Source organism: Ictidomys tridecemlineatus, chromosome 8 (genome assembly GCF_052094955.1).
Source record: "Ictidomys tridecemlineatus isolate mIctTri1 chromosome 8, mIctTri1.hap1, whole genome shotgun sequence".
NCBI lineage: Eukaryota > Metazoa > Chordata > Mammalia > Rodentia > Sciuridae > Ictidomys > Ictidomys tridecemlineatus.
The window spans coordinates 80,866,718-80,887,532 of record NC_135484.1 but is presented as its reverse complement, the minus strand read 5'-3'; the positions used below and the strand labels follow the sequence as shown (position 1 = coordinate 80,887,532).

The window sequence follows — 20,815 nt, the reverse complement described above, 5'->3', positions numbered from 1 at the left end:
CCTATTCCTTTCTGTTTTAGGGAACTTATCTTCCCTGTTGCCGGCTCAGGAACATGGAAGTTCTGAAAGTACATTAACTCCGATGGAAGACTCTGGGTGTGATTTATCAAGTGAACAGAGAACTGAGTCTTTGGAGCTATCCCCACATTTTGTGGAGAGCTGCACACCCCCACTTTTTCCACTACTACCTCTGGTGAAAAGACCTGGTTCTGCCCCAGAAAATCCTTTGTTTTTTCACATGCAGTTCTTACAGCATCTGCTTGGACTAAAGAACTTGACAGAATCAGGTAGTCTGAAAACAGATTTAACCCACTTTGAAAAAGACTTTTCCATAGTCTCTGATTCTGTTTGTCAGTTGCTGGATGGCCTGATTGCTTTTTATCGTAATCCCAAACTTCCCTTTTCAAGCTTTTGGACAGAAGCTGTTGGTACTTTAGCTAAACTGACCAGTGATTATAACTTATCTAATTATATTCTTAAAAAGTGTTACAAGAAGTTGGAAGAATTTGAGAAAACACTACTACAGGTTATTTTAGGGAACAACCATATCAACCGGGTAAGTAATACATCTCTCCCATTCATGACGTAAGATGTTAGTAGTTTTCTTGAACATTCCCTTTGGATAATGTGCACTGTTGTCCTGTAGCCTTGTGGTCAAAGAGTGTGAAGTTAGGCTTCTTCTGAACCCATCTGCAGCTCATATCTGTTGTCATGTTTCTATCACTGGATTCTTATTACTATGGTATAGTTCTCTACAGATACTTCTGCTTCAAGCTTCTCTACTTTTGAAAAATCATTTTAAAGTAATATTTTATACTATGTTTCAATATTTTATTGGCCTAGTAATTATAATATAGTAAGTATAGTAAATATACAAAGTAGTTGGTTTCATTGTGGCATATTCATACATATATACATATATTCATATATATATGCATTATGTGTATATATATAAAATTTGGTGAGTTTCATTGCCCAATACCTCCCCTTATACTCACCTCCTTGCTCTCCTTGTTTCTCTTCTTCTTCCCTAGTGCTCTCAATTCTATTTTCATGAGGTGCCTTTAAAAATTTTTTTCTCTCTAGCATTCCATATATGAGACAATATAAGACTCTTGACTTTCTGAGTCTGGCTTATTTCATTCAATATGATGTTCTTTACTTCCATCCATTTTCCTGCAGATAACATGATTTCATTTTTATTTATGCCTGGAATAGTGTACCATTCCCTCTCTCTCTCTCTCTCTCTCTCTCTCTCTCTCTCTCTATATATATATATATATATATATATATATATATATATGACTTTTTTATAAACATTCATTGGTTGATGGACACAGGCTGATTTGTAACTTGGATATTGTGAATTGTGCTGCAGTAAACATGGATTCATGCATCTCTAAAGTATGCTGACTTTAATTTTTTTGCTAAATACTGAGGAGTAGTATAGCTAGATCATATGGTAGTTCCATTCCTAATCTTTTGAGGAAACTATACTGATTTTGATAGTGGCTGTACCAATTTACATCTCCACATACAGTAGAAATATGTCTCTACTGTCCTAACTTTCTTCATTAGGCCCACTTGCTAAATGTCCCATTACCTCCCAGTAGTTCCACATGCTGGTGACCAAGCCTTTAACGTATGGGTCTTTAACATATGCATATCTATCCCATAAATTTGTAAGTGGCATAATGCTTTATGGACCCTCTATAAATGTGGAATAATTGAATAAATTAACTGGGGAACACAGAACATAAGACATTATCATGTATTAATTTGATTTTTTTTTTACTTATTTATTTGACATAAAAATGTTGATTCAGGGATGCTTTCAGTAAGAGACACTGAGGTAGTCTGAAGTTGTTCTGAGCTATTGGAGAGTTTCATACTACTTTTTGACTATTGAAACATAATGGAGAGTTTCATACTACTTTCTATCTTCTTTTACTATCTCATCCTTGGGAAAATTCCATTTAACACTTTTAAATTGACTACTGGAAATATCAAAACAAAGCCTAAAATGTCTAATCTATTCAATGTATTTCCCTGTAGTAAAAAAACCCAAAAACTTATTGTACTTTGTTTCTTGTTACATCATTATTGCTTGTCCTCAGTGTCATGATTTAATGCTCAGTTTTTGTACAATGGAGGCTCTATCTGAATTTTTAGAACTCTGATAAAATTTGAGTTGATAAACTAATTTGTTGCACATACATCTGTTCTCTCTGTCTCTATTAAAGTATAATTTGATCAATATTTTAGAAAAATGTTTGATCATGCTTTTGGCATTTGTGAAAGATATTGAATTTTCTGTCTGGGAAAGTAAAATCTTTTTCTGCTAGACCATAATCAATCAAGAATTAAATATCTTATTTTCTATAGTTGTATCAAGATATTGTCTTATTCTGTTTTCTGTTGCTATAGCAAAATAACACAGAGAAGGTAATTTATAAAGAAAAATGTTTACTTTAGCTCATAGTTTTGAAGGCTACTAGATCCAAGAGCATGGCCCCAGCCTCTGCTTGTCATCTGGTGAGGACATTCTTACTGCATCATAACATAATGCAGAGGGCGTCATGTGGTGAGGCAGAGCAAGAGGTCTTCACTCTGCTCTCTCAAATCTTGTTACTTCCGAAGGCCCGACCTCCAAATACCATTAAAAACTTTAATTTGGAAATTAAGTTTCTAATACATGAAGTTTTAAGAAACACATTCAAATCAACAGATATACAATATGTTTCTTGGCCATCAGTAAGATATCAAATAATTAATATCCCTTAATTGTTTTAGTATATTAATATCCTTTAATAATTTTAGTATTTATTTTTGTTTTCTTAAGACTACCTTACACTGGTTTTGTGTGATTTGCTTCTATTGGTGTTTATATTCCTTGTGAGAGTCACTGGATGATGCTTTTTCATCTAGGCTCTCTTTCCTACAAGTTGTGAATGCAGAAGAAGCTTGTGATGATTTGAATGGTTTTGAAGCATTTGTTTTCCATATCATTTGCCACTGTGCCAGCCATTGCTGAATAGTGGTCAGCGTATATCAACAAGTACATGAATGGCTTTCTGGGAAAGGTTATTGTTGCATTCAGAGAAAGTAAAATTTTTCACTTCATTTACAATTAGGATGATAATTAATAAATGAATTTTAATAGTATTTCCTCTGATTTTTTTTCCTTCCTCAGAAAAAGCATCTTAGGCTAAATTATTCAAATATTTGTCATTGTCATTCCCTACCATCATCATTATCAACATCACTTTTATCCAGAGATGTACATAAATCTTAATTATTTACTGGAAAATTGAATAATACTTTCCCTTTATGAATATTTTTTCTTTTTTAGCTTTTCTCAATAAAAGAGCAAAGCCTCAAGAAATAATAAATTCTGATATGAAATACAGTATAGCTTCTATTTTGTATTTTCATTGAGATTACACTTGATAGATTAAAACAAAATTTCAGTGTTTAGAAAACAATGGATTTCTTATAATCCTTGTTCCCATATATTAGAAAGTCTTAATTAAATTATATTAATTAAATTATATAAAAACTTGAACCATGCTGTTGATTCTATTGAAGTAAACTTATGTTTGAGCAATGTATAGGAGAAGGATAGTGTGAATACTTGAATATTCTGATAGAGGTATTTCATATATTTATATTTAATTATAAAATTTTAAATATAATGTCTTCAACAGCATACTCTCAGTAAGTTGAGTAGTAAAATTATTCTGACTGTGACTTATTTTTTTTTTAATGATGAAGAACCATTTAGTATCTTTCAAAAACCTAAAGGTATTATTGTAAATATCAATTGTTGGAGCTGCATTTTGAAGGGGTAGGAAGTTGAAATAAAATGTCCTGGGATGGTTTTGAATAATTCCCTAATATTAGCTTGGTTGAAATTATTAATATGCTTCAGAGAAAATATGTTAATTGTGCTTTCTCAGTTTTAGGTAAATACTATTTTTTAAATGTTAGTACTTAATATTATTAGTATTATGTTTCTTAAACAGTAAATAACTTAGGAATTGTTATCTCAGTCCTATGTCTGTTTTATAGTTTGAGGATAACCAATAGTGTGGGACTGGAAGAATTAATCTACAATGACATATTAAAAACATGTATCTTTTTAAAAATTATTTTTAATTATATATAATAACGGAATGCCTTACCATTCTTATTACACATATAGAGCACAATTTTTCTTATCTCTGGTAGTATACAAAGCATATTGACACCAATTCGTGTCTTCAAAGGTGTACTTTGGATACTAATGACCATAACATTTTACCATCATTTCTAACCCCATGCCCTCTCCCTTCCCGTCCCACCCCTCTGCCCTATGTAGAGTTCATCTATATCTCCCATGCTCCCCCTCTCTACCCCACTATGAATCAGACTCCTTATATCAGAGAAAACATTCAGCATTTGATTTTTTGGGATTGGCTACTTCACTTAGCATTATCTTCTCTAATCATACACTGCTGGTGGGACTACAAATTGGTGCAGCCACTATGGAAAACAGTATGGAGATTCCTTGGAAAATTGGGAATGGAACCATCATTTGACTCAGCTATCCCTCTCCTTGATCTATATCCAAAGGACTTAAAAACAGCATACTACAGGGACACAGCCACATCAATGTTTATAGCAGCACAATTCATCATAGTTAAACTATGAAACCAACCTAGATGCCTTTCAATAGATGAATGGATAAAAAAATATGGCATATATACACAATTAAATATTACTCAGCAATAAAAGAGAATAAAATCATGGCATTTTCAGGTAAAAACATTTATCTTGAAATCACACAACTAAAGTGGATCAGAATAAGTCCTCCTCTTGGAGTCCTAGGAAGCTGCCTTCATTTAACCTGGGGTTGCACTGTCTTCTACTTGCAGGATCCCAGGATGGCACCTTCACAGCTAGCCTGTGTACTTGCATTCAATCAGAAGTGTGTACTTTTAGGTCTTTAATACCTTTTATTTGATTGACATCCTGACCTTTCATCTCTCACATGTACATGCATTTTTCTGAAGTTTCCTATATTTTCAGACTTCAAAATGTGTTCATGGAAACAACATGAGCTAATCCTAGCATTGTACTGCCACCTATTTTTGTTTCACAATCCATCATAAGATACTGTGGTACTACCATGACCCTGTCTTAGAAGTTCAACACCAGTATGTTTATGATTCTGTTTAGAATTAGCATATTTGTTTTCAATTTTCAGTTGTCTTTTAGAAGTGGGAATGATTATATTAAGTTAAATATTAAAATCTATAGTTATTGTTTAGCTTTTAGGTGTTGGTCATAATATATTGCCTAATCTTAGACATATAATGAGTTATTTAGAAAATTTCTTATCTGATTTCTAAAACCACAAAACAACTCTTGAACTTATTAGTTGTGGAACTAATAAGTTCCACAACTAAAAGTTCCACAACTAATAACTGATTGCCAAGTGGACATTAAATTAAAATGTTATATTACTTTATAGGAGTGGGAGGGTTTAACAATACTAATTAGCTGACCTTGGGTTGCAGAGGTTATCTTATACTTTTGGGCCCAAGTACTCCAAAGGATCCTTATAAATTAAAGATAGATTCAGGAGAGTTTATCTCCAAATCAGAAATTTGAAGATGCTGCCATGCTGGTTTTGAAGGTGGTACCAAGCCAAGGCGTGTAGGCTGGAAAAGGTAAGGACACATCTCCCCAAAAGCCTCCAGAAAGAACATAGACTTTGCTACTGAGTTATTAGACTTTTCAAGAACTATATTTTGAACATTAACCTTTACCAGATACATGGTTTACAAATATTTCTTCCGATTTTATAGATTTCCTTTCTATTCTGTTGATTATTTTCTTTGTTGTGCAGAAACTTTTTAATTTGATGTCGTCCTGTTTATCTATTTTTCTTTTTGTGACTTCTACTTCCAGTGTTATATCCAAAAAATCATTTCCCAGACTAACATCAAGATGATTTCCCCTGTATTTTCTTTCAGGAGTTCAGTAAGTCTTTGATCTATCTTGTGTTAACTTTTGTGTGCCAAGAGTTTGTATTGATTTTTGTGTCCCATGGGTTCAATATATTCTTCCACATGTAGATATCTAGATTTTGTCTCCTGCAGCTTTACTGAATCATTTTTTAAGTTAGTTCTTATAGTTTTCTTGTTGCATCCTTAGGGTTTTATATGTCTGTCTTTTCCCCACTTTATGTTCTTGGCACTGTTGTTAGAGATGACTTGACCATAGATAATTGATTCGATTTCTAGGCTCTCTATTTTATGCTATTGATGTATATGTCTGTTTTGTGCCAGTACTATACTATATTTTATACTGTGTCATTATAATATATTTTGAAATCAGGAAGTGTTATGCTTCCAGCTTTGTTCTTGCTCAAGATGCTTTGACTAGGGCTTTTAGCAGTTCCATATGAGTTTTGGGATTATTTTCCTACTTCTGTGAAGAATGCTATTGAGTTTTTTAAATATTTATTTTTTTAGTTATAGGTGGACACAATAACTTTATTTTATTTTTATATGGTGCTGAGGATCGAACGAACCTCACGCCTTATGCATGCTAGGCGAGTACTCTATCTCTGAGCCACAACCCCAGCCTGATATTGAGGTTTTTGATTGTTATTTCATTGACTCTGTAAATCACTTTGGATATTACAGGCATTTTAATACTAGTAATTCTTCCAGGCTATGAAAATGGGATGGCCTTTCTTTTATTTCTGTCTTTTAAAAATATAATCTATATATATTTTCAAATTTTCAGGCTTTCACTTATTTGGATAAGCTTATTTCTGTTTTTTTGTTATAATTTTCAGTCTTTTACATGTTTGGTTAAGTTTATTCCTATTTTATTATTTTTCTTGTTATTTGTTAATAAGATTGTTTTAACTTTCTGTTTAGAAACATCATGATTGATTTTTGTATCCTACCCCTTCACTGAATGCATTTTTTAAATTATTTCTAACAGTTTTCTTGTTGAGTCCTTAGGGTTTTCTCTCTCTCTCTCTGTGTGTGTGTGTGTGTGTGTGTGTGTGTGTGTGTGTGTATGATGTCATCTGTAAACAAGATTGTTGTACCTTTTTTTCAATTTGAATCCCCTTTATTTCTTTTCTTTTTTCTTTCTTTTCTTTTAATTTCTTTTTAATTCTTATTTCTTGTCCTTTCTATTTTTTTTCTACCTATCTTGACTGGGACTTCTAGAAAGAAGTGGGAGTAGGGAGTGGGCATCCTTGTCTTCCTTTTACAGAATCTGAAGGGAAAACCTTTCAGGTTTTCCTTGTAGATTGTGATGTTCCTTGTGGGATTTTCACATATGGCCTTTCTTATATTGACATAAGACACTTCTATATTCTATTTTGTTGAGAGTTCTAATCAAAAACAGGTGTTGAAGCTTGACAAATGTTTTTTTCTGGACCTACTGAGGTGATTATGTTTTTTGTTGTTGTTGTTAATTTTGTTAGCCCTGTTGTATCATTTGCATGTTTCCTTTTTATGAATTGAAACATTCTTGTATCCTTGAGGTAATTATGCATTATCATAGTTTTTGATCTTTTTAATGTATCATTGAAATTATTTGCTTGTATTTTATCAAGCTCACCAAATATTGTCCTATGTTTTCCCTTTCTTAAATCTTTCCCTGTTTTCAGGATGTTGCTGGCCTCATAGAATATGTTTGAAAGTGTTTCCTCTTGATTTTAGGATGAATTTAAGAAGGATTGGTGTTAATTAGTCTTTGAATGTTGGTAGAATTCACCAGTGAATTAGGGTCTTTGTTGGAAGATTTTTTATTACTGATTCAGTCTCCTTATTTGTTATTGATCTGTTCAAACTTTCTATTTACTTTTGATTCAGTTTTGGTAAGTTTTATGTTTCAAGGAATTTTTCCATTTCTTCTAGGGTATTCAGTTAGTTGTGATGTAATTCTTCATAATAATTTCTTATGTCTGAGGTGTTACTGTAATGTGCTCTCTTTTATTTCTAATTATATATGCTTATTTGTTCCTTCTCTTAGCAAAGGTTTGTGTTTTTCTTTAAAAATGATAAGCTCTTAATATACTTGTTGCTTCTTGTTCTTTGGTTCTCTGTTGCTTTATTTCTGCTCTAATTTTTATTATTTTATTCTTCTTCTAATACTGAGCTAATTTGCCCTTTTGGGTAGACTTCAATACCTCACTTACAATAATGGGTAGAATATCCAGACAGAAAATCAATAAACAGTCTACTTGAATAATAGTGTAGACCAAATTATTTTAGCTGGCATGTGTGGAATTTTTCATACAAGAGAAGAAGAATACACCTTTTTTCTCAAGCAAGCACAGAATATTCTCCATAATAGATCATGTTTTAGGTTATAAAACAAATCTTAATAATTTTGGAAAACTGAAATCATTCAAAATGTCTGTTCTAACCACAATGGAATAAAACTAGAACTAAATAAATAATATGGGAGAATTTACAGATACGTAAAAAGTAAACAACTTACTCTTTAACAGCCATTGAGTCAAAAAGAAAATCAAAATGGAATTTGAAAAGTATCTTAAGACAAATAAAAATAATTTATACAAACATTTGGATTGTGGCAAAAAAACAATAAAAAGTAAGTTTATGAGGATAGATGTCTACATTTAAAAATAAAAAAAAAACCTTTTCAGGTATTTTAAACACAGATTTCTAACTTGAAAAGTTTTATTTACTGGATATGATGATGGACAGGGTAACTAAATTCAAGTTCTATATCTGTATAATGGATTTAAGAAATGTGACAATCTCATAGAACTGTTGGAAATTTTCATTGAGAAAATGCAAATGATATGCTCAGCCTAATATCTGGCATTATATAAGCACTTAGTAAATACTTCTTGTTGATTTTCTTCTTCAGAAAGTAACCATGCTCTGTTTTCTCCACTATGCTTGGCACAATATTGACCTCACGGTAGTAGCACAGTGAAGTCTTTTAATCAAAAAAGAGACAGTGAAGTAAGTGGCAAGCTTTATTTTCTATGCCAATATACACCTACACTTTAAGCACCATCAACTGGCTTCCTTGGTAGGAACTCCTACTGATATCACAAGGCATTCCTGACAGGCCTCCATGTATCAGGTACTAGGATATCATTTCTTAGTATCACTAACAATCATTCACTATCAAAGATTCCCAGTAACCAGTGAGCTTAATAGAGATTTTTGGATTTTTTTCTTTGGGTTTTAATTATGAAAATAGTAAATTAAATATTTGAGTGTCACAGTTTCACTTACTCTTTGTACCAGTTCCTTCCTGTACAGTTGTGTTAGGTTGCATCTCTGATCTAGAATTTTATAGTTAATTATTTCTTTATTTTATCAAAATGACTGTCAATTTTACTTTTTACTTGGATCACAAATGATTTTTGCTTAGACCACCTTCAGTCAGTTTATGGATAAATCTGAAGATATGGTTCATGAAATCTGATATCTTTCTTCACCAATGTGTAAGATTTCTCTTAATGATACTTGAAATTCATTCATGGGATAATTGTATTGATCAATAAAGCATATTGACTTTTTAATTTAATTTTGTCCAGGTAGCAAGATTTGTAATATGTTTCTCTTTTGTAAGTTAAGACATCATTTAATAACAGCACAGGCTTTTGTTTCTTTATGAACTTTCCAAAATGCCTTATCATCTATAGTTTTTGTTTTTGTTTTTGTCAAAGATGTTCAATCGTTTAAGTTTGCTTCAAAGATTTTTTTTTTTGAGCGAGAGAGAGAGAGAGAGAGAGAGAAATTTTTTTAAATATTTATTTATTTATTTTAGTTTTCGGTGGATACAACATCTTTATTTTATTTTTATGTGGTGCTGAGGATCGAACCCAGCACCTCACGCATGCCAGGTGAGCACGTTACTGCTTGAGCCACATCCCCAGCCCCTTCAAAGACTTTTTTAAAACTACTGTCCATTTTGTGTTAGGATATCCTTGGGTAAATATAAGTGGAGTTTAAGGTTAAGACTCAAAGACCCATTTTTGTTTTTATGTAGAGCTGAATTAAAAAACAAAATCTGGGCTAATTTTCTTGAAGTTATAGTTTAATTTTATAAGCATTTACTAAAACACTTTCATAAACTAAAATCTTAATAATCCTCTTGAGCATTATTTCAGTGCATAAATCAAACATTTTTTAGATTTTTCAAAGCAGTGTTTAACTTTCAGTATTCATGCAGAGGGAGGAAGGACAGACAGACCAGACTTTGTTCAGTTTACTTTCACAGTCTATAAGTTTCTATGCTTCTTCCTAAGATCTTAATAGAAGTCTTCCTTCATATTCTGTGTTTTAATTTGTAAAGCACTTTCATGTGAAAATTATTATCTATTCTGACAACTCTGTGTAATGGTTGTTATCACTGTGTTCAGTTTATAGATGAAAAAAATTAAGGCCAGGCAGGTTAAAGAATTTATCTACATGTATGTTCACAAATTCTTTCATTTGTCTATTACATAATATTTCCAATTTTTAATTAATTATGTCATTAATTTTAAAAAGTATATATACATTTTTTCCTAGATGCAAAAGGAGTAACTGAACTCTGTTTATTGGTTATTCATTGGATATCAAACACCTTAGTGATATTTCTCTCAATTTTGTAAGGAGAATATTTATAATTTGCTTGGGTAAATTGTTGGATTTTATTGTGTGTAAAGATTTATGTTTATAGATAGCAAGAAGAAGAAGAAAAAAGACCTGTTCTATGGTATAATATAGAATTACTTTGTTTTTTTTATTGGCTATAAATAAGCATCTGTTGGAAACTTTATAATTGCGTATATAGCCTAGTAACCCTAGTTTCTAATTGAATATAAATTATATGGTTTTGCTTGTGTCTACATAAAAATCTTCTTCCTGTTTAAAAAAGTGTATTACTCCTCCTGTTTTAAAAAGTTTTGTGAAATACATTTAAACTTTTTCAAAGTTTTATAAATGAAATTTTGAAGCTATTATTTTTAGTTGATTTTTTTTCCATAGAGTTCAGAATCTATGTAAAAAATACTCTCCCTTCTGATTGTATTTTTAATGTTGAGGAAAGAAATCATAGCTATCAAATGCGAGACTTGGAAAAAAATCAAATATTTCTATGAACATGAAATTGCTTCTTATTTATTTATAATCAGTAGTAGTTTTCAGGTAGAACATATTGCTTCAGTATATAGTGATCAACCATTACCCAGTTAGTTTTTCCATGGTACTTTTCCAATCTCTGACATGAACATGGGAATCCTTTTATGTGCTAGTTACTTTCACAGAGAATGGATATATTGTAGTGGAATAATGAGAATTACTAGACAGTCACTGAGTAAATGAACAAATAAACATAAATGATACAATAAGTATCAGGAAAAAAACTGAATAGAATGTAATGAGAGTGAATAAAAAGGAAGACCTAGCTTGGATTGTTGGGACTTGGAAAGTCTAATGTAGGAAGTGATTTTTAAGCAGAATGAGAGGGATAGTGGTCATGGCATATATCCCTAAAACAACATGTATTTGGAAACTTGAAATGCAGCAGTGTACTCATGTTGAAAGAGAGGAAAAGGCAGAGAGCTGTGTAATGATTTTGGAAATATACAGACTGTAATGGATATGTCGGCTGTAACACAGCAATTTCAGTGGCTTAAAACATCTGGAGAGTATTCTCTCACAGTTCTGAGGCCAAAAATCTGAAATAAAGACAGACAGGGTCACACTGCCTTCAGAGGCAGGATGAGATCTTACCTTACATTTTACATCTTTTGGTGGCTTGGCTTATGGTTGTATCTCTCCTGCTTTATCTTCACATTGTCTTCTCTCCTGTTTCTAATCTCGCTCTGTCTCTCTCATAAAGATATTTGCAGTGGCATTTAGGAGCTACCTGTATAATTCATGATTATCTCTTCTCCTAAAGATCATTAATTTAGTCACCTCTGCAAATATCTATACCCCCTCCCAAAAAGTATAGATCACAAATTTCAAGGAATTTATGTAGATATCTTTTGAGGGCCATTATTTCTGCCTTATACCCTATCCAGTGTTTATTTTTCACTCTCACCCTTTTACTTATTAAAATGTATATTTCTTTTTCCATAGCCACACACTTATCCCCATAACTCCTTAATCCTTATATAGTCTTAGTCTTACTTCCCTGCCAAGATTAGAAAAACAATGACTTTCTGGCCAGAGAGACCGCAGGAGAGGCATCCTCTAGGCTTCTGGGAAAATTTCTTCTCATTCTCTGGGAGATTCTGAGAAACAATTCTCCATTGCCTCCTCTGGCTACTGTCTTGTGATGAAATAAAACTGGAACTCTTATAGTCATGTGTTATATCTCAAGGGAGAAGCAACCATATAAAGAAGGATAAAACCCAGAGAAAGATAGTAGATTCAAGCCAGAGCCAGGTGAAGTTAATCCTGAAGCCTATTCAATTTCAGGATTTCCAATCTTATGAGTCAATGCATTTTGTTAACATTTAAGGTGGTTTCAGTTGGGTTTTCTTCAACTTCATATATAAGACCTCTTAACATGGATAGGCCATGTCAAGGAGTTTGGGTTTTATTTGATATGTGGGAAGTCACTGATTGTTATAGACTTCAAAACCCTACCTTATATAACATCAGAATAAATGATTAGAGAGGGGAAAGGGGTAGAAATAGGGTATTATGCTTTAGATATGAGGTGTCTCTCAAAATGTGTGAGACAATACAAGAACAGGCTGAGGTGAAATGATTCAATTATGAGAGTTGTAACCTAAAGAGTGGATTGATCCACTGATGGGGATTAACTGAGTGGTGACTGCAGGCAGGTAGGGGGTGGCTGGAAGAGGAAGGTCTCTGGGGGTGTGTCTGTGGGGTTTTTATTTTGTCCCTGGTGAGCAGAGCTCTCTTTATCTGCTTCCTGGAGCCACATCTTGAGCTGTTTTCTTCCATCTTGCCCTTCAGCCAAGATGTTCTGCTCATCTTGGACCCAGAGCAATGTATTTGTCAGTCTGTTGATTGAGATCTCTGAAACCATGAGCCCTCAAATAACTTTTCTTCCTCTAATTTTTCTTGTCAGGACTTTGGTCATAGTTACAAAAAAAAAATGGTGACTCAAACATAGAAAACCATGTAGACTAGGTAGGTGTGGCTTAGTAGAGTAATGTAATGGAGATAGTTTTATTATATATATATATATATATATATACACACACACACACACACACACACATATAAATATGTAATAAAAACTGCAAGATTTCTTACTAAAGTCAGTAAATAGAGGGTATATATCTGATGTGGCTCCTATCCTAATTAATACAATAGTAATTAAAAAAATACATGGACATATGGGGGGAAACAGGATACTAAACAATGGTGACAAAATATTAGAAGCTAGAAAGAACTTGGTTAATTTGTAGATGCCTTAGAAGAACCATGAAAACATATTCATAAAGGAGATTTTTAAAACTCTATTAACCACTTTAATTTACATAGTAAAATCTGTCAAAGACTCAGAAATTAGCTCTTTGTTACCTATAGATGAAAGAATAGAAGCCAAGTGCTGGAATTTAAAATAAGGAGGGTTAGTCAGAGTGTACTTTGGAAGTACTTAGTACCTTGGAGCCTCTCTTGTACCTCCTATGTCAATGTAACCCCCACTCCCACAACCAGAAAAGGATGGAGACTCATTCTATAGAAATAAACATGTGAGCGAAGTACTTTTGGGCAAACTAGACAGAGATGATCTTGAAGGATTTTGTTTTGTCCTTAACATATATCCTAATTGAGTTAAATAATTATAATTCTGGAATTGCCTTATTGAATTGAATAGTTAAACTGATGTGAAAATAACTAGTGTCCCTTCTGTTAAAAGTGTACATCGAGGTCTGGGGATATAGTGCAGAGACCCTGGGTTCAATCTCCAGCACCACATCCCCGCCCCTCCACATACACGTAGACACACAAAGTGTGTGTCATGATCATCATGCCAAGATCACCAAATATGCTCCAATGAGCCTATATGAGAATATCAGTATTTATAAAGAGAATTTTCTCTTAAAATGCTAAATGATTAAATAAGAAAGTAAAACATGATAAAATTAATGACACTAATATATTTTTAGATATTTTATGTGATAATTAAGGGTTTTTTTTATATAACTGAATGGACATTTCCTTCCCTTTCTTTATTTTTCTAATGCCTATACTCCATCCACATCAGTGCAGTTAGATTTCCAAAATGTTACATGCTATTCTTACCCACAGTATCTGAATGGCTTGTTCCTCCTTTAATATACATTAAAACCTTGCTTCTCAGAATGTAGTCCAGCAATCAGCCAACTGACATCACCTGGGAGCTCTTTAGAAATGCAGAATCTGAAGCCCCATCCCAGATTATGGAATTCAGTTCTGCATAATAAGATCCCCAGGAATCATATAAACATTAAAATTTAAAAACATTATATTAGAAGATAGATTTTGATTGTAACTCCTTGCTGAATAGATCCTACATGTACTGAGTTCTTGCCAAGTTCTTTGCAGGAATCATTTCATGTAATCTTTATAACAACTCACTAAAGCTTATTATCCCTGTTTTACCTATGGGAAAACTGAAGCATAAAGGGTTGAAATAACTATTCCATAAGAGCAGCTAAGCACACCTTTGAAAACCAAGTAGGACTACTCAGTGTGCTCTGGTCTTAAGACAGTTGCTGCTTTTCGAAATCTGTGATTTCCTTACTCTTAGCCCCAAGTAGCCCAGATATCTTTATCTCACTGATGTCTATCCTCTAAGCTCAGAAAATTCTCTTTCCACTTCCATAACCAAAGAAGTCACCTTCTCTCTGCCTGCATCTCTGTCATAGCTACTTGTGTAGGTTTCAGGGCATCGTTCGTGTATTGCATGTAAGTTGTGTGACAGCTATGAGGAGGCACAGGCCGTTAGGATTCAGACTGGAAGGATAGAGGAAAATTTTATGAATACAACCTGGATTCTGGCACTTCAAATTTCAGTAGGAAATAAAAGTCAGAGTGTTGGTTAGGATTAAGAAAGGGTTAAGAAAAGTGAAGGGAACCTGAGTTCTTTTGGGATAGGTACTCTAAAACAAGGAAAAGTAGGTGAATCTTCACTATTGGCCTAGGTCTTCATGTGATTTAGACATTAGGACAAAGACCTCTGTCTCTGAAAAATATCTTCATCTACTCAAGAAATTTTAAACTTTATTGAGTTATGTGATAAATGATACATTAAAATCCATAATTTTTGTAAATTTTCACCTGTTTACTTTTGTCTGAAATGCTTTTTGCAGGAGGCAAACACTCTTATACCACAAAATAGAAAAATGAAAGTATTTTAGAGTTTATTCAAGTATTATTAAGATTTTGGCCAAATTACATTAATTCTTTCTATGTTTTAATAAGGGAAGATGGAAAGTCACAGTTCCCTCCAATGGGAAATGACTATGTAGCTGATAATTGAAATAAGAAGATTAGGTCCATTTCTCTAACTTCACAGTATAATCTGTTTCTTTTAACCTATATATAAAAAGATTGTTGTAAGTAGCTGTGATTGAAATGTGAGCATAACCATTGCTTGTACATAAAAGTAACATACTGTGAGTTGATATTTAACCAAGGGCTTAGAAATTTCAAATTCATAATGGTCTATCACTGAGTAAATATAAGACATATAGTAAGGCGCTACCATTTAAATCATTTCTACTTTTTCATAAAGCTTTTGCTTAAAATTCAGAAGGGATTATTATATATCTTTATGACTCTATTGTAAATCTTTCCTTATGTTTGTAGTCAACTGAATTTAGTTTAACTCTGTGCACTCTTGAGGGAAATCATGGTGGACTTTTGGAAAGAGAAGAATTATGATTTTTTCCTATACATCCCAATGATTGCTATTTAAAAATGGGGTCTTTCCTCCTCCTTATTTCCTGGCAATCACAAATCCAATGAATTTAGCTTTGTCTATGAGAAGGAAGCCAGCTGGATAAATCAAAATAGGTGAATATATAGTAATATGTTTTTTCTGATAGACTTAAACCTCAAAATATAAAATGGTCTAATGGTAAAATAATTAAAAGAATACACCTTGTTTCATAAAAAATAGTTTGATTTACTTTACAGATGTGTTCAATTTTGTTTTTATGGGTCTTTACAAAGTCATGAAAAATCTAATGAAGCCAGCCTTTCTGCATGATTAATGTAATATCGGATGCTGGGAAATAGAACAATAACTTGTATTTTCAGTCTTGGTGAAGCCTAAAGAGAGTCAGAAAAGGCTCTTAATTTCCTTCATTGAGAGTTTTACTCTGTATTCTGAAAGTGAATTATTCTGAAATATATTCTTGGCTAAAGTTAAGGGTTTTTAAAAATTATTTAGTCACTTTCATAACTATTTCTGTGGGTTTTTTGTGATAAGCAATTTTTCATAAGAACATCCAGGAATTAATGATAGTAATTTAATATTGCCAGTTTACTCTTTTAATTATTTCAGAGTAAAACCAAATCAAATCAAATCAAAACATTTGAGCATTAATATATGCTACCTTTAAACCAAGATTTGTATATAGTTACTTATAAATGCATGTTTACTAATGCTTAGTTTTGATTTCATACCAGGAGATGTGTTCCCCAGATAATCAAATCAAATTTTTTTCATATCAAACTAATCTGAAACAATTGAATTAAGAAAAGTCAAGTTAGACAAACTTATAGAGAACTTTTGAAATTATTTCTGCCAACTGACAATGAAATAAGAAGTGGTTCTTAACCTGTGTGTTATTTTAAATGATGCATGAATCCCTGTCAGATCCAATGAATTCTGGGAATGTGTAATTTTCAAAAGTTTCACAGAAAATTCTAATGCTCAATGCTGACAGAAACCAACTATGCTGTTGAGGCAGTATATTTAAAATTTAAACACACATATACACCCCACTTAACTAACTGAAAGGATAAGTTTTTTTTTTTCATTTTTTCTTTGGATGGTTTGTTGTAGGCACTACAGAAATTTTCAAGTGCTGGAATGAACATAAATCTTTCAGTATAATATTGTGTATCTTCTAGTTTAGGTTGTTACTGAGGAAACACTTGTAAGCTCAGTGACTATCACTTGCTGTCTCTTGCACCTATTGTTCATAACCTGACTCAGCAACAAGAGAAACATTCTGTTTATGTAAAAATGTTATATAAAAGCAAACTAATGTATCTCCTTGATGCTTTTCAAATCAAAGAACATGAGGCTTCATTTTCCATGAATTAATTAAATGCCAAGGGAATAAATACTGAAGAAATACTGTACATTCATAGGTGCAAGAATGTCAATTAGGTTGGCAGAAAAACAATTCAATCACAGAGGTTATTAAGAAGCCCTTTCAAAATGTGCAGTCTGGTAAGTAATAGCAAATGACTGTATGCTGAGCATTGTTAAATGTAAATGTCAAATTAAATCGACTTGCCCCAGCTTGGTTTTTCAGAGTACCGTATTTGCTGGCATAATTTCTCTTTTTATACCCTTTGATAAATAGAAGAAAAAATATTATCAACCATCTGGGTCCAGTTTATTTGCCATTATAACAAACTCCTGTTAATTCTTGTATTTCCTTTTCTTACTTTCTAAAGAGTAGCTTTTTCAGAGTTCTCAAGATATCAGTTGCAACAAATAGCTTTTACAAGTATTGAGGCTTATTAAAAGCTGATCGTTGCCACTCCTCCTATTCCACTTAGTTTTATGACATGTAACAACTGGTAGTAAAATTTCTCTATCAGGTAAACACTTGGGCCAAGATAGCATATAGTTGGGGAAATCACTACAGACATGAATTAGGGAATGGGAAAGTTTTTCACTGATTAGAAAGTCACATAATCTTTCCAAGGCTGCATTTTATCATTTGAAAATGGAGTCAAGAAAGATATCATGGTGTTTGTGGAGATACTTTATAAATATGTGAATCTTTATGCAAATACTATTATATTATTGTTAAATGCAACTGAAAAGTAAGAAATGATATATAAAGGTCAAATTAATCATTAAAATTCTTGTAAAGATTTGTTCCAAAGCAATTCACAACTCTGAATATCTACTTGAGATACATGATTTAATATCTAGAAGTATCATATTTTCCATACTTGCAATAATGAAGAAAGCATAATAATCAGTAGAGCATTGGAGAAGATCAGTGGTAGGACACAACTAGACATTTCTCATTTTATTCTTGCCTTTATTTACTTTTACGCTAATATAAGATTCTGTAAAGAAGTTATATAAAATAAAAAAGCAAAACCAAGATTTGTTGAAGAGTGTTTATATGTGTGCCACTGGGCATTTATTTTTGTGAGACAGTGGCAGAAATTACTAGCATTGAATTTAGGGGTTGGTAAGGGAGTAGACCTTTCAATTTAATTTTCATTATAATGAAGGTTTTGGCCCCAAGATGAGACTCACCTTGGAAAAAAAAGTTTAAAAGAAATGGATTAAGAAAAAAATAGAGAAAGAAGCAGTTAGATATCAGGAAATTAATCAAGGAGCTGCCATTTTTCCTACTTTAGTTGGATGTAAATAGTCTTCAACGTTGTTTTGTCCCAAGTCCCCAATCTTCAGTGGATACTAGAATGACCAGATAGTTCTCATCAGATTCATAGTATTACAATTTTGGATGGTATTTGTGGCATATTCACCTTTGAGTGAATGCCACAGAAATTTTTGAAGCATGCTCAATGATTTTTGGCCTTTGACAATCTAACTTAACATCTAAATATCTCTTCAGAGACCCACTATTTAAGTAGAATGAAAAATACCTGGCATGGGATTTATTTGCTTAACATTATTTTCTTCTTTCTATTCTTTTTTTAAAATTTTTTAGACATGTGGTAGAAATTTTACCAAGAAGAAACATGTAGTGCAATGAATAATTTTTTATATAAAAATTAACTAAATTTTGAGTGACTGTCATGGTGACTGCTAATTCTGAGTGAGGTCATGTGTGATAATTATGAATAGATTCCCAGTAAGAGATAATTAGAAGCATAATAACCATTGATATAGAATACTCAGAGTAACATGTATTTGGTTACAATATTAATGATTTGATAAATCATTAATAACTTCCTTTAAAGAATCCAGTGAGGATCTTCTATGTTAATAAACTCAATATTGCTACAAATAGAGGTGCTGTATAATCAATTGCAATAATTAACATTTTATTTTATTTTATTTTTACCTCAGAATTCCAAGATGTTTAATTATAATACCAGGGAAATCCTCATTTGCCCAATCACTATTTACATTTTCCCACAATTTATAGTCCTTTTAAACCCTCCCCTCCACTCCATGCTATTAAGTTTTTTTTTTCCAAGTGAAAGATTTATTTCTACTAAAGGTCTTTTTAAAATTTTTTAAAAATTTTAATTTGTTATATATGACAACAGAATTCATTATAATTCATATTACACATATAGAGCACAATTTTTCATATCTCTGGTTGTATACAAAGTAGAGTCACATCCTTCATGTCTTCATAAATGTACTTAGGGTAATGATGACCATCACTTTCTACCATCTTTCCTACAATCATTACCATTTTAAAGTAAAAAATAGTACTGGGATGCCAAAGACTTACTCCTTCTTTACATTATTTTACTGGAGGTGCTAGGTAATTTAATAAGACAAGAAAAAGAAATTAATAAGGCTTAGAAGAAGAGAGATAAAACTATTCATTTTTGCAATTGATATGATTGTTTATAGTAAATCCAAGATAATCTACAATGATTAAAAATAACAGAATTTAACTCTTCTAAGGTATAAAGACATTATTAAAATCCAAGGCCTTTTATACTACTAAGGATCATTTAGGAAGTTAGATAGGAAAATATTCCATTGACAGTGGCAACAAACAACATGAGATAAAATCTAGAAAGTATAACTAATGGCTCTGTGGAAGAAATTAACATTAACAAAGGATGTAAAAGAATTAAATAGACAACAATAATAATGAGAGGATTCCTGCCTGCACAGGGACCTCTTGAGAAACATGACTGTCTCAGCTGCTGGGGTAGGCTTACCAACTTCAGCCATAAGATAGCCAGAAATGGCTTTGTAACTTAGCTCCAGCCTTCTCTGCTGTGATCTAAGAACAACAGACATTCCTGCCTAAGACTCCTAAGTGAGACACTTGTGTTTGTACTCTTTTAGGTAGGCTGTTCAACCTCTCCTCACTGTAGGTCTTAAAATAGCACCATAACTCAGCTCCAGCACTTTTCATTTAGCACCAGACATTTATAGCTGTGGACTGAGAACAGACCTGCCCATCCAGGGATATGGAGAAAAGTGTGAATGTCTGTGTTACCAGAAGCAGAGTTATAGACCTTGATTTGAGTTGTAGATAGGCACCTTTGTGTACCTGATAACAGGTCTGCCATTTGTAGGCCAAGAAGTGTATACTCATCTTAGTATAGTGCCAGCACTATAGTGCTATCCAAGGTCCTGAAAGCAGTCCAGGCTTCCTCTAAGGACCAGAAAATATGCATGTCTGGTTGATCCCCTGATAATACGCAACCCTATCATGGACTGTACTGTGAAATAGCCATGTTATCTGGTTTCAACTCTGTTTAATCAGAAAAACAGAGGCATTTCTATCAGTCCAGGGACCCAAAAGGAGAAGGACTTTACTGGCAAACACTAGTCTGAGAAAGAATAGAAAATGAATTTTCTTTTAAATACATAGACAAAAATACAAGGGGTTAGGCTTAAATATGAGTGTCCCCCAAAAGCTCATGTGTGAAGA

The 20,815-nt window shown here is 32.6% G+C and overlaps 1 protein-coding gene across 1 annotated transcript in view; it reads left to right on the top strand.

Annotated features, from left to right (window-relative positions):
- Positions 1-20,815, top strand: part of Mei4 (meiotic double-stranded break formation protein 4) — a 174,035-nt gene that overhangs the window by 56,021 nt on the left and 97,199 nt on the right. Inside the window, exon 3 of the mRNA XM_013358336.4 lies at positions 21-556. Coding sequence (XP_013213790.2) covers positions 21-556 — 536 coding nt within the window. The remainder of the gene's footprint in view (positions 1-20; positions 557-20,815) is intronic.